This window comes from Pelmatolapia mariae, linkage group LG20 (genome assembly GCF_036321145.2).
Source record: "Pelmatolapia mariae isolate MD_Pm_ZW linkage group LG20, Pm_UMD_F_2, whole genome shotgun sequence".
NCBI lineage: Eukaryota > Metazoa > Chordata > Actinopteri > Cichliformes > Cichlidae > Pelmatolapia > Pelmatolapia mariae.
This window is the reverse complement of record NC_086244.1, coordinates 42,895,866-42,908,335: the sequence shown is the minus strand read 5'-3', so window position 1 is coordinate 42,908,335 and position 12,470 is coordinate 42,895,866. Positions and strand designations below refer to the sequence as shown.

The 12,470-nt window shown below is 40.9% G+C and overlaps 1 protein-coding gene across 11 annotated transcripts in view; it reads right to left on the bottom strand.

The window, feature by feature from the left end:
* Nucleotides 1–3,384: 3,384 nt before the first annotated feature.
* Nucleotides 3,385–12,470, bottom strand: part of LOC134619051 (mitochondrial carrier homolog 1-like) — a 28,278-nt gene continuing 19,192 nt past the window's right edge. For all 11 annotated transcript variants that reach the window (XM_063464763.1, XM_063464764.1, XM_063464765.1 and 8 more), the window contains 4 exons: nucleotides 6,112–6,159; nucleotides 5,959–6,026; nucleotides 4,992–5,067; nucleotides 3,385–4,311 (listed from right to left, as the gene is read on the bottom strand). In XM_063464763.1, the coding sequence (XP_063320833.1) occupies nucleotides 4,246–4,311; nucleotides 4,992–5,067; nucleotides 5,959–6,026; nucleotides 6,112–6,159 (258 nt within the window). In that variant the 3' untranslated portion in view covers nucleotides 3,385–4,245. The remainder of the gene's footprint in view (nucleotides 4,312–4,991; nucleotides 5,068–5,958; nucleotides 6,027–6,111; nucleotides 6,160–12,470) is intronic.

Below are 12,470 nucleotides of genomic sequence, written 5' to 3'. Positions count from 1 at the left end.
TTCAGTTCCTTCCTCCATTCACCTGCAGCAGTAAGCAGCTTAGTGACGTCAGCACTAAGTGGATCTTAATGAGCTGCTGAGGTCCCAGCAAAGCAGCACTATCATGATGTTGACATCCTAGGGCTGAAGTCTCAGAGCTGCAATACATTCACTGACTGATTTAGTCTTAGATGCATTTAATAAGTTGAAATATGAAATTATTCACACATTTTTTTCAATGTACATCTTCTTATAGATGATTAAAAAATGTAAATACAAATTAAATTAAGAAAACCCTAGTGGGGGTTGTCTTTTAAGAGGATTGTTGGCCCACTATTAATCATGAGCCTCGTCACGTGAGCCAAGGAGTGAAAAAGGCGTCTGTAATGATCACCTGAGGTTTCAGGTGAAAACACTGTGAGACCTTGCCTCACCCTGTCATGTGACCTATTGAGGTCAAAACTACACTGTAAGTGGCAGACAGCTGGTGTGGTCAGCCGCCGCTTTGTTCAGTGATGGACACTCACAGTGGACACAGAGGAACTCTTTTACTCTTCCATCTGTCTTTTATCTGATTTAGTGAACAGTTCAGATAAAATAGTTACATGTAGATGCTGAAAATGTCAGCCTCAGTGTTGAACATACTGTGACTCACTTGGCCTCTCTCAAAGTGTAAATTAGCCCAGCCACCTCTCAGATCACACTCTGGCTCTCGTTCTGATAGAAACTGAATATTTAACAGTGTTTCCTGAAAACCGTCTTTTGTATAATCATTTCTTAGTAACTTTAAATTTACAATAATGAATTACACAGCAGCGGGGAATACATTATAGGAGATGTCTTTTTGAAAGTGCTGTAACTGAGTGTATGGATGTAATCCCTCCAGTGTTATCTTCTTCATGTGCCAACACAGTGCAGAGCAGCCACCTCAACTCTGCTCTCACAGAGGTCAGCTGTTGTGTTATTAGTGTTACATACATCTGGATACTGACAAAGAAAGCCACAAATCACAAGTACTTGACTCCCTGGTGTAACTCGCAAATACATATCTTGAAAAAGATAAGACGGGAATAACCCCGGCTTTGTTTTCAGAGCTTTAGCCAGGCTGACAAATACAGAGGGCCATGAGTGCCAAAATGAATTAAATAAATACATCATGAAGTATTAATTAAATATGGCATCAATTAAAGTATATATAAATAGTTAAATAAATATCAGTAAATTTTATTTTTAAACATTTAATTAATTATTAATTAATATTAATGAATATTTTCTAGTCTAGAAATTAATGATCTAATCTTCTGGTCAGTCTAACAAGATAGAGTCCATGTGTAAAACTGCTCCAACATTTTTGGAGATGTTCGTTCCCGCTAACATTCAGCTCAGTTTTCAAAACTGCTGCTCCTCACTTCTCAGTGGAGGTAAAACCCAAGGTTTAGCATTTTAACACCTGATTTGTGTGTTTTTTGTTCAATGAGCAGTATGACCTGAGACTAAACCACAGTATCACTCCATCACATGGCAAACACCCCCTATCTTATGGATGTGTAACCCTGTGAAAAAGCTTCCTGTTCAATAAAATAGGGCTGGAAGTGAATTTAGTTTCTTATGAAACGATCTTTTATTATTGGACAAACCTGTTGAGATTAGAACTGTATAGATTTGGCACCTTAAAATCTTTTCAATCATTGTCACAGAGATCGAGGGCATCTGTCTCAAAGTGACATCTGTCATGGTCCTGGTCATCTGCAGCAGTCACCCTGCATGTATTTAGGACCTCCTCAGACCTTCGCCAGGTCGTCAGTTGTTCTGTATTGCTAAATCGGTCTCTATGCTTGCTTTAAACTCCTCGTAACTTTCTGTGCTAAGTGTCTTGCTCCTTGTGTCTCCTGTCACCGGTGCTTTGGATCACTCCCCACGCTAACCTGTTACTTCCTCAGATTGTCTGAAGCCGGTCTGCTATCTGCTACTACTCACCTGCTGCCTATCCACTGCTCACTGGAAATCCAAAAAGGATCGGAAAGATCACCTACCTGCCCTACCTCCACTCTGAACACAATGGGGTGATGCAGGTGAGACTTTGGAAAGAACACTTCATGTCTCTTTGAAACCAGAACAATACAATTTGACAGCTTGTGCAGCTATTTGAAGAGCTTGGGAAGCAGGAGTGCTGTTTTGCTCTAAAGGCAGCCATCACAACACTCTGTCAAATGCAAAAAACACAAAGGTGCTGAAACAATTAAACACTGTTGTTGTAGTTTTCTTTCTAGGGACTCTCGCCTCTGTCAGTGCGCCCCAGGGTGGCTGTGGCTACAACGTAGCTTGCCATCACCAGTGTGTGAATGTGTGTGTGAATGGGTGAATGACTAGATATGTAAAGCGCTTTGGGGTCCTTAGGGACTAGTAAAGCGCTATATAAATACAGGCCATTTACCATTTTCTAAGAAGAACCATGGTCGAATGAGCGATGTCACGAACTAGTCTCCAGTCCTTGACATTGTCCGTGTCTGGGTCTCGTCTAAGTATTATTCTCCAGCTTGTGATTAAAAACATGGATATGAAACACCATGATGCAAACAGCTTATTATTTATTATTATTTGACTCTGCTTCTGCTCTGCTCACGCCAAACTGCTTTAATAAAATATCCTGTAATAGCCACCAAAGTCTAAATTGTAGATGTTCTCTTTTTAACCGTTTGTGAAACAATAAACCCTGAATATTCATTCTCAGTTTAAATAGCTCCTACAGGTTACTGGAGCCTTTCAAAAGTTACAGAACCTCAGGGCCTGCTGTTCAGGCCACTAAACTGGGCCCAGTTAATTACCAAGTGCACAGGTGTTACTGGCTTTTTCTTTTCTCATCAGGGTAGACGACTGGACAACAGAGGCAGTAAATGTTGGGCTCCATCAGGCTCCATACTACTTACTGTTCAAGTCCCACAGGATCAGAGGTTAGGACTTTTTAAACAGAGCCGTCCTGTGTTGGGGGAACACTACAGGCGTCCTTTATTATCAGCTCTGATGTTCTGTAGCACTCAAGCACCTTTATTACAGTGTTTATATTACAAAGCCTCAGAATATCAGGCTGTTAGAAAGCTAATGAAGCCAAATAGTTAATTTAAACTTACCTATGGATTATCTGCTCATCACTGTAAAACCTCATTAGTTCAGAGAACTTCAAAAAGTATGTAAACTTGTTGCCTTAGAAAAACAGTGAGTTATTTATTCATGTTTTAAAAAGTGGCCCAGGCAATGAACTATTCTTTACTATTCTATTATTCTATATCTACTATTCTATATCTAGTAACCCTTAATATGTTCTTATTCACTGCTTAAGATTGGATCTTAAAGCATCAGTATACAACTTCTATAATATTTCACATTTTGAATATGAAGTGAACACTGTTGTGGCAAAGATTTTATTTTTATCAATAAAAACAGGCAGGTGGGGTTGTCACTGGAGTCACAAACATAAAGCAGAATTCATTTATCAGTCACACGAGTGAACATGGACGCTTTCAGAACTAACAGACTGTTAACAGGTTTTTAACCACTCGAGTGGAAGGTTTAAAGGTTGACTGATGAAAATGAAAACATTGTACAAACTTCAAAATCATACTTCTCCATTTTATTAGACTCTGGCATATATAATATCTTGAGCTTCTTGACTTTCATGCATTTCTCCAACCTCTTTTAAAGAAAATACTTTTTACTTAAAAAAATAGCATTACTTCTTTACTCAGTTTGCAAGAGCAACATCAAGAAAAAGACAGAGGTTTTTAATTGCAAAGAAACTGAAAACAGATCATCTGTTCAGCTGCAACACTGGAGAGGATTAATAACATCTAAAATCAAGCAAAATGACAAGTTTTAAAACAACCAGACATATTTAAAGTGCTGCAGACTATAGCAGAGGTACCAACAAACATATTGGTGCAATTTGGAAGTACTGTTCTCACTGCAAGTCAGTCAAATAAATCATTTCATGTGAGAATCATTTGTAAAATGTCCTTGTGAGCCTCAGCAACAAAACGGTGCCCATGGTTGGTGCATTGTTTGGAAGCAGGGAGGAAAGGAGTAGAAGCTGGTGTAATCATAACAATGAATGTGCTTCTCATACTTCAAAAAAGGTTCTGCTGCTTCAGCTACACGTGGCTGTCCGGATGGATACAGCAGGCTGATGACAAAGGAAGGGATCAATATCTTTGGAAAATGTTTCTGAGCAGGAGGTGAAGAACATCGCAGCAGGTGGTGGCGATGACCATGTTAGTCCTCGATGGAGGTCAAGGGCACTCGGCGGAAAAAGAAACTGGATCCTCTAAAGAGGTGACCCTGACGTGAGGGAGACAAAGAGAAGGAATATAGGAAAATATATAGTGCACTGAGGAACTCCAGCTCTGGTCTCCTGACTGGCTTTTGCAGTATGCTTTATGCCTGAGCAGAGAGCATAGGCCTGTACACGTCGCAGTTCATCCTGCTACTTCTATCAGCAAGTGACCTGTTCCCTTGGCATCCATACATGCACATGTATGGATGCCACCCTATTTGACAGGCAGTGTCCTGCTTACTCTCCACTATCCTACTGTAGTGTACAAGTGGTTTCCACCTTTTTGTGAACCCTCTGCATTTACCTTCACAAAGGTGTTTCTTGATTATAGATTTTGACAGTGAAGGACCGACTGCCTCCTTTCTTGACATGGCTATATACTGTCAATGTTTTTTCTGATCTAAGATAAGATAAGATAAGCTTTATTAGTCCCACACGTGGGAAATTTGTTGAAATCTAAGGAAGAATTCTGCTTCTTCAGTTGTCTTCTGTGGTATTTCAGGCCTTTTGGTGTTGCTGAACCAGCCAGTGCATTCCTTCTTTTACAGATTGTTAATTTGAACATTCCTAAAGCTTCTGCATCCATCAGCATCTCTATTAGCTCTATTCTGAGTTCCAGTGAATTGGTCATGGAATAATAAAATGGCATTAAGGAATCAAATGCCATGTGACATAGTGAGTGTACCTTGTTGCTCAGGTGATTCCAGCAGTGCAGCCAGGAGCTAAAGACGGGCGACAGAGGAGGAAGTCCTGCAGCCAGTCTGACAAGACAAAGCTCAGCAGTCAGACTGAAGCATCAGCAATTATTTTGCAAAAAAATATTAAAAGCATATTTACTGTAAACATAATAAAGACTTTTATGTAGCACAAAAAGCCCCTGTTCTGGAGACAAAATTCAAGTGTGAAAATGATGAACCATTTATTGTATGAGCTTCACATTAGTCAGATTTCGAGATCTTAATTCTGCACATACAGTGATTTGGAAATGCTGTCAGACTCCAATCAATGCATACACGGTAACACAAGAGCAGTTCATGGAGGAATCTGTAAACATATTTAAAACTTTAACTTTTGCTATGAGCACTGGTGCTCGTCCTTCGTCTACCAGTGGTCCTTGAAATATTTCTACAACTTCAGTTCTGCTGAAATTATTGGACATAATCTGGAAAGCACATACTAAAGCCCTCCCTTCGTAGTATATATATATATATATATAAATCTAAGCTGCTAGAAAACAGACGTATGTGGCAGCCATATGAAAAACAGGAAGTTCCTCATTTAGAATTTCACCACTTTGTTTTTAATCATTGTATGAAAAAAATCTATGAGATCAGGAATCCAACTGCCATCTGATTGAAATTACCCTTAAAAAGTTATAAATGATCTCAGCTCCAGTTTCTCTAATCTTTGTTGCCTAAATGTAACCTTTTCCAGAAGGTTTGTGCAATTTTTGTCTTTTTATTCTTTTGTATTCCACAGACCTGCAATCATTGCATCATGTTTCAAGTTGGTGAGAGAACAAAACAATCGCTGAAACCATTTAATATGAGTGCAATAAAAAGCTAATTATAAACCCTGAAAGAGTCTACGGCATCAGGTTTAAATCAATAATACATTTTAAGTTCATAACTGTGTTTAGCTTAATGACTCACCCACAATTGTTTACCACCATAAGATCAGCAACCAGCATGAATGGATATGTAAGGACACTTACTGCAATCTAATGAGGCACAAAACGCACACTGCATTATTACTGAATTATGACATACAGGAGAAACCTTTCATGGTCTGAAGAGAGAACTTACGCCCATCACAAATTTAGTGTAGCTTCTCACTGCAGAGGCCTGACTGAACTGCAAAGAAATGTAAAGAGAGGGGGAAATGTTATTGAATGAATTTACATATCTCCAGAAACTAAAACTAAAGCACTTAAAGTTCAATAGTTACAATCGTTTGTATAATAAGCAACAAATTACCATGTAAGCATATACAAGTGTCTCTGAAACACCAGCATTAAATGCTGAGTTTTCTTTCATTCATCATTTTCGTTTTTGGTGTGTGAGGGGTTTGTGTGCTCCAGTAATCCCAGAAGCTTTGTTGTCAAGTGCAATTTGCTACTGGTAGGGTCTTCGAAATCAAACTGGTCCTGGGTGAGAAGCCAGACACCCTACGCAGTATAATAAATCAAAGGTCCAATGTACCCTGCTCGGGACAGGGTCAGCGGGGATCCTATCCTGCCACCAGGAACAGGAGGCTTATGGGTGAACGTCTGCTGGCCAAGCCTGAGCTCACAGCCTGGCAAGGATCAGCATGAAAAAGCTAAGTGGGTTTATCCTCCTGTGGGACCACCACTCTCACAGGACGGGCTGCAGAGGAATGAAATGTTGATAAGGCATATGAACATGTGCATGGTACCCGGATACTATAGATCACTGGATGATTTTGTAATCAATAAATACCAAGGAATTGACCTCAGGGGCAGGACTGTATCATGGCACAGATCTGAGGATGGCTACAGAAAGATTTCTGCAGCACTGAAGGTTCTAATGAGCACAGTGGCCTCCATCGTCCGTAAATGGAAGACGCTTGGAACCACCAGAACTGTCTTTGACCATGTCAATCTACATGATCTGGGTAAAAGGGCCTTATTCGGGAGGTGCCCAAGTACCCGATGGGCACTCTAGTAAAGAGCTCCCAGCATTGCTCTGTGGAGAGAGGAGAAGCTTTCAGAAACAACCATTCCTGTACTCCAACAACCTGCCCTGTATGGTAGAGTAGCCAGGGTGAAGCCAACTCCTCAGTAAAAGACACATGAGAACCTGCCTGACTACTGTGTGAATGTCGGGCCCTGCCAGAGCCCAGACTGAAATCTGACTGAAATGGCTGTGCACTGATGCTCCCCAGCTGAGGTTCCACAAAGTAGAACTGGAAATAAGCTGCCCAAAAATAGGTATGCAAAGCTTGTAGCATCACACTCAAAGAGGCATGAGGCTGTAATTGCTGCCAAAGGTGTTTCAAGTATTAAGCAAAGGCTGTGAATATTTAAGTACTTGTTATATTTTTCTCTTTATGAATATAAATTTGCAAGAATTTCAAGCAATTGTTTTCACTTGGTCATTATAGGTTATTGTATTTAACATTTGGCAGTGAACAATGAATAGGGCTGTAACATGACAAAATGTGGAACAAATTAAGCTCTGTGAATACTTTCCAGATGTACTGTATGTATTATAGGGGACATACATAAAAAATGTCTGAGTAATGGGTAATTAAAAAATGAAAAAATAAACCTATCCAGTAAAATGCAAAAGACAACTAGTATATGAAGCTAAAATTTCACAGCAATCCTCATAAACTACCAGTAACAAGTTTTAGAACACCACATTTTCAAGTTCTTTATTGAAAATTACGCAGTTTATTGTCTGATTGAACTCTGAAATGAAAGCATAGCACAAATCAGTAATTGGAGTTAAAAAAAGAAATCATGGAAATAGTTTATAGACCAAAATGTATTTTAAACCTTTGACCCATCAGAGTAGCCTCCTTTGGTAAATGGACTGGTAAATGGTAAATGGACTGGTAAATGGTAAATGGACTGGTTCTTATATAGCGACTTTTCTACTCTTCTGAGCACTCAAAGTGCTTTATACAACTTAACTTGGCAGATATAACAGCTGAACACAGCCGTGGCTTCTTTCTACAGTAGAAATCAAATCTTCTCCCATATCTGTGGCAGAAGTTCCCATAAATGTGGACCTTGTAGCTGCTTTGCTTTCACTCTTCTGTCCAGTTCAAACCAGCTCGATGGGGTTTAAGTCTGGAGACTGTGCTGGACACTCCATGTTTTCAAGCTCACCATCTTGTTCTTTGTTCCTGAGGTAGTTCTGGCACAGCTTGGATCTATGTTTTGGGTCTTTATCTTGCTGTAGGATGAAGCCCTGACCAACTAGGCTCATACCAGAGGGTCCTGCATGGTGCTGCACAATGCTGTGGTAGCTGTTCTGGTTCAGGGAGCCTCTCACTCTGCGGTAGAGTATCACTTCCTGTTCCTGCTCAAACACGGTGGTGTTTCTGAGTAGCTTATCTGCTTAGCAATTCCATTAAAAACTTTTAAATACATTCTTTTTTCATAGTATAATCTTCACGTGCTTCATCTGAATCACCCTTTCTGTGTGCTCACTACCTAATTTATAGCCAAAGTATTCACTCACTGTCTCTTTACCGTTTCGCTAGCTTGGCTTAGCTCGTAGCCGACTCGTTAGCACCATGGCTACTTCACCTGTCCCTGTTGCACTTTCCTGCTCATTGTGTCAGATGTTTAGTTACTCCTCGGCCTCCTTTAGCAGTAATGATACCTGTAACAAATGTAGCATATTTGCAGCTCTGGAGGCCAGGATTACTGAATTGGAGACTCGACTTCGCACCCTTCATTCACCCGTAGCTAGCCAGGCCCCTGCAGCTGGTGCAGCCGAAGATAGCGTAGGCCCCGCTAGCTGTTCCCCGGCAGACCCCAAGCAGCTGGGGAAAGAGGGCGGTTGGGTGACGGTGAGGAGGAAGCATAGTCTTAAACAGAAGCCCCAGGTACACCACCAACCTGTTCATGTGTCTAACCGTTTTTCCCCACTCGGCGACACACCCGCCGGGGGTCAAACTCTGGTAATTGGTGATTCTGTTCTCAGACATGTGAAGCTAGAGACACCGGCAACCATAGTCAATTGTCTTCCAGGGGCCAGAGCAGGCGACATTGAAGGAAATTTAAAACTGCTGGCTAAGGGTAAACGTAAATTCAGTAAGATCATAATTCACGTCGGCAGTAATGACACCCGGTTACGCCAATCGGAGGTCACTAAAGTCAATATTGAATCGGTGTGCAACTTTGCCAAAACAATGTCGGACTCTGTAGTTTTCTCTGGTCCCCTCCCCAATCAGACCAGGAGTGACATGTTTAGCCGCATGTTCTCCTTAAATTGCTGGCTGTCTGAGTGGTGTCCCAGAAACGATGTGGGCTTCATAGATAATTGGCAAACCTTCTGGAGGAAACCTGGTCTTGTTAGGAGAGACGGCATCCATCCCACTTTGGATGGAGCAGCTCTCATTTCTAGAAATATGGACCAATTTATTAAACCCCCCAAAATATGACTATCCAGAGTTGGGACCAGGAAGCAGAGTTGCAGTCTTACACGCCTCTCTGCAGCTTCTCTCCTCCTGCTACCCCCCCAAAAACCCATCTCCATTGAGACTGTGTCAGCTCCCAAACAGACAAAAACAAACTAAAAACCAGCAACAAACAACTTAAACATAAAAAATCACAAAGAAAGAACAATACAGAATCCACATCTGAACCAAAGAGTAAAACAGTGAAATGTGGATTATTAAATATTAGGTCTCTCTCCTCCAAGTCTCTGTTAGTACATGACTTAATAATTGATCAACAAATCGATTTACTCTGCCTTACAGAAACCTGGTTGCAGCAGGATGATTATGTTAGTTTAAATGAATCAACACCCCCGAGTCATTCTAACTACCAGAAACCTCGAAGCACAGGCCGAGGGGGCGGTGTGGCAGCAATTTTTCACACCAGTCTATTAATTAACGAAAGACCAAGACAGACTTTTAATTCATTTGAAAGCCTGATGCTTAGCCTCGTCCACCCCAGCTGTAAAACTCAGAAACCAGTCTTACTTGTTATCATCTATCGTCCACCTGGGCCTTACACAGAGTTTCTCTCTGATTTCTCAGACTTTTTATCTGATTTAGTGCTCAGCTCAGATAAAATAATTATTGTGGGTGATTTTAACATCCATGTAGATGCTAAAAATGACAGCCTCAACATCGCATTTAATCTGTTATTAGACTCAATTGGCTTCTGTCAAAATGTAAAAGAACCCACCCACCACTTTAATCACACTCTAGATCTTGTTTTAACATATGGCATAGAAACTGAACATTTAACAGTGTTTCCTGAAAACCCTCTGCTGTCTGATCATTTCCTGATAACATTTACATTTACAATAATTGATTACACAGCAGTGGAGAGTAGACTTTATCCCAGTAGATGTCTTTCTGAAAGTGCTGTAACTAAGTTTAAGAATACAATCCACCCACTGTTATCATCTTCAATGCCCTGTACCAACACAGAGCAGAGCAGCTATCTGAACGCTGCTCCAATAGAGGTCGATCATCTTGTTAATAATTTTACCTCCTCACTACGTACGACTCTGGATACTGTAGCTCCTGTGAAAACTAAGGTCTCAAATCAGAAGTACCTGACTCCGTGGTATAATTCTCAAACACGTAGCCTAAAGCAGATAACTCGTAAGCTGGAGAGGAAATGGCGTGTCACAAATTTAGAGGATCATCATTTAGCCTGGAGAAATAGTTTGCTGCTTTATAAGAAAGCCCTCCGCAAAGCCAGAACATCTTACTATTCATCACTGATTGAAGAAAATAAGAACAACCCCAGGTTTCTCTTCAGCACTGTAGCCAGGCTGACAAACAGTCAGAGCTCTATTGAGCCAACCATCCCTTTAACGTTAACTAGTAGTGACTTCATGAACTTCTTCACAAATAAAATTCTTATCATTAGAGAAAGAATTACCAATAATCATCCCACAGATGTAATATTATCTACAGCTACTCTTAGTACCATTGATGTTAAGTTAGACTCTTTTTCTTGGGGTGGCTGTAGCTCAGGTGGCAGAGCAGGTCAGCCACTAATCAGAAAGTCGGTGGTTCGATCTCCTGGCTGCCTCCTGGCTGCATGCCAAATATCCTTGGGCAAGATACTAACCCCATGTTTGCCTACTGGTGGTGGTCAGAGGGCCCGGTGGCGCCAGTGTCCGGCAGCCTCGCCTCTGTCAGTGCGCCCCAGGGCAGCTGTGGCTACAATGTAGCTTGCCATTGCCAATGGGTGAATGACTGAATGTAGTGTAAAGCGCTTTGGGGTACTTAGGGACTGAGTAAAGCGCTATACAAATGCAGGCCATTTACCATTTCTCCAATTGGTCTTTCTGAGTTAACTTCAATAATTACTTCCTCCAAACCATCAACGTGTCTTTTAGACCCCATTCCTACAAAACTGCTCAAAGAAGTCCTGCCATTAATTAATTCTTCAATCTTAAATATGATCAACCTATCTCTAATAATCAGCTGTGTACCACAGGCCTTCAAGCTGGCTGTAGTTAAACCTTTACTCAAAAAGCATCTCTAGACCCAGCTGTCTTAGCTAATTATAGGCCAATCTCCAACCTTCCTTTCATATCAAAAATCCTTGAAAGAGTAGTTGTCAAACAGCTAACAGATCACCTGCAGAGGAATGGCTTATTTGAAGAGTTTCAGTCAGGTTTCAGAGCTCATCACAGCACAGAAACAGCTTTAGTGAAGGTTACAAATGATCTTCTTATGGCCTCTGACAGTGGACTCATCTCTGTGCTTGTCCTGCTAGACCTTAGTGCAGCGTTCGATACTGTCGACCATAATATCCTATTAGAGCGATTAGAACATGCTGTAGGTATTACAGGTACTGCGCTGCAGTGGTTTGTATCATATCTATCTAATAGACTCCAGTTTGTACATGTAAGTGGAGAGTCCTCTTCACACACTAAGGTCAATTATGGTGTTCCACAGGGTTCAGTGCTAGGACCAATTCTATTTACATTATACATGCTTCCCTTAGGCAGTATCATTAGAAGACATAGCATAAATTTTCACTGCTATGCTGATGACACCCAGCTCTATCTATCCATGAAGCCAGGTAACACACACCAATTAGTTAAACTGCAGGAATGTCTTAAAGACATAAAGACCTGGATGGCCGCTAACTTTCTGCTTCTTAATTCAGATAAAACTGAGGTTATTGTACTCGGCCCTGAAAATCTTAGAAATATGGTATCTAACCAGATCCTTACTCTGGATGGCATTACCTTGGCCTCCAGTAACACTGTGAGGAACCTTGGAGTCATTTTTGACCAGGACATGTCCTTCAACGCACATATTAAACAAATATGTAAGACTGCTTTCTTCCATTTGTGCAACATCTCTAAAGTTAGAAATATCCTGTCTCAGAGTGACGCTGAAAAACTAGTTCATGCATTTATTACTTCCAGGCTGGACTACTGTAATTCATTATTATCAGGATGTCCTAAAAACTCGCTGAAAAGCCTTC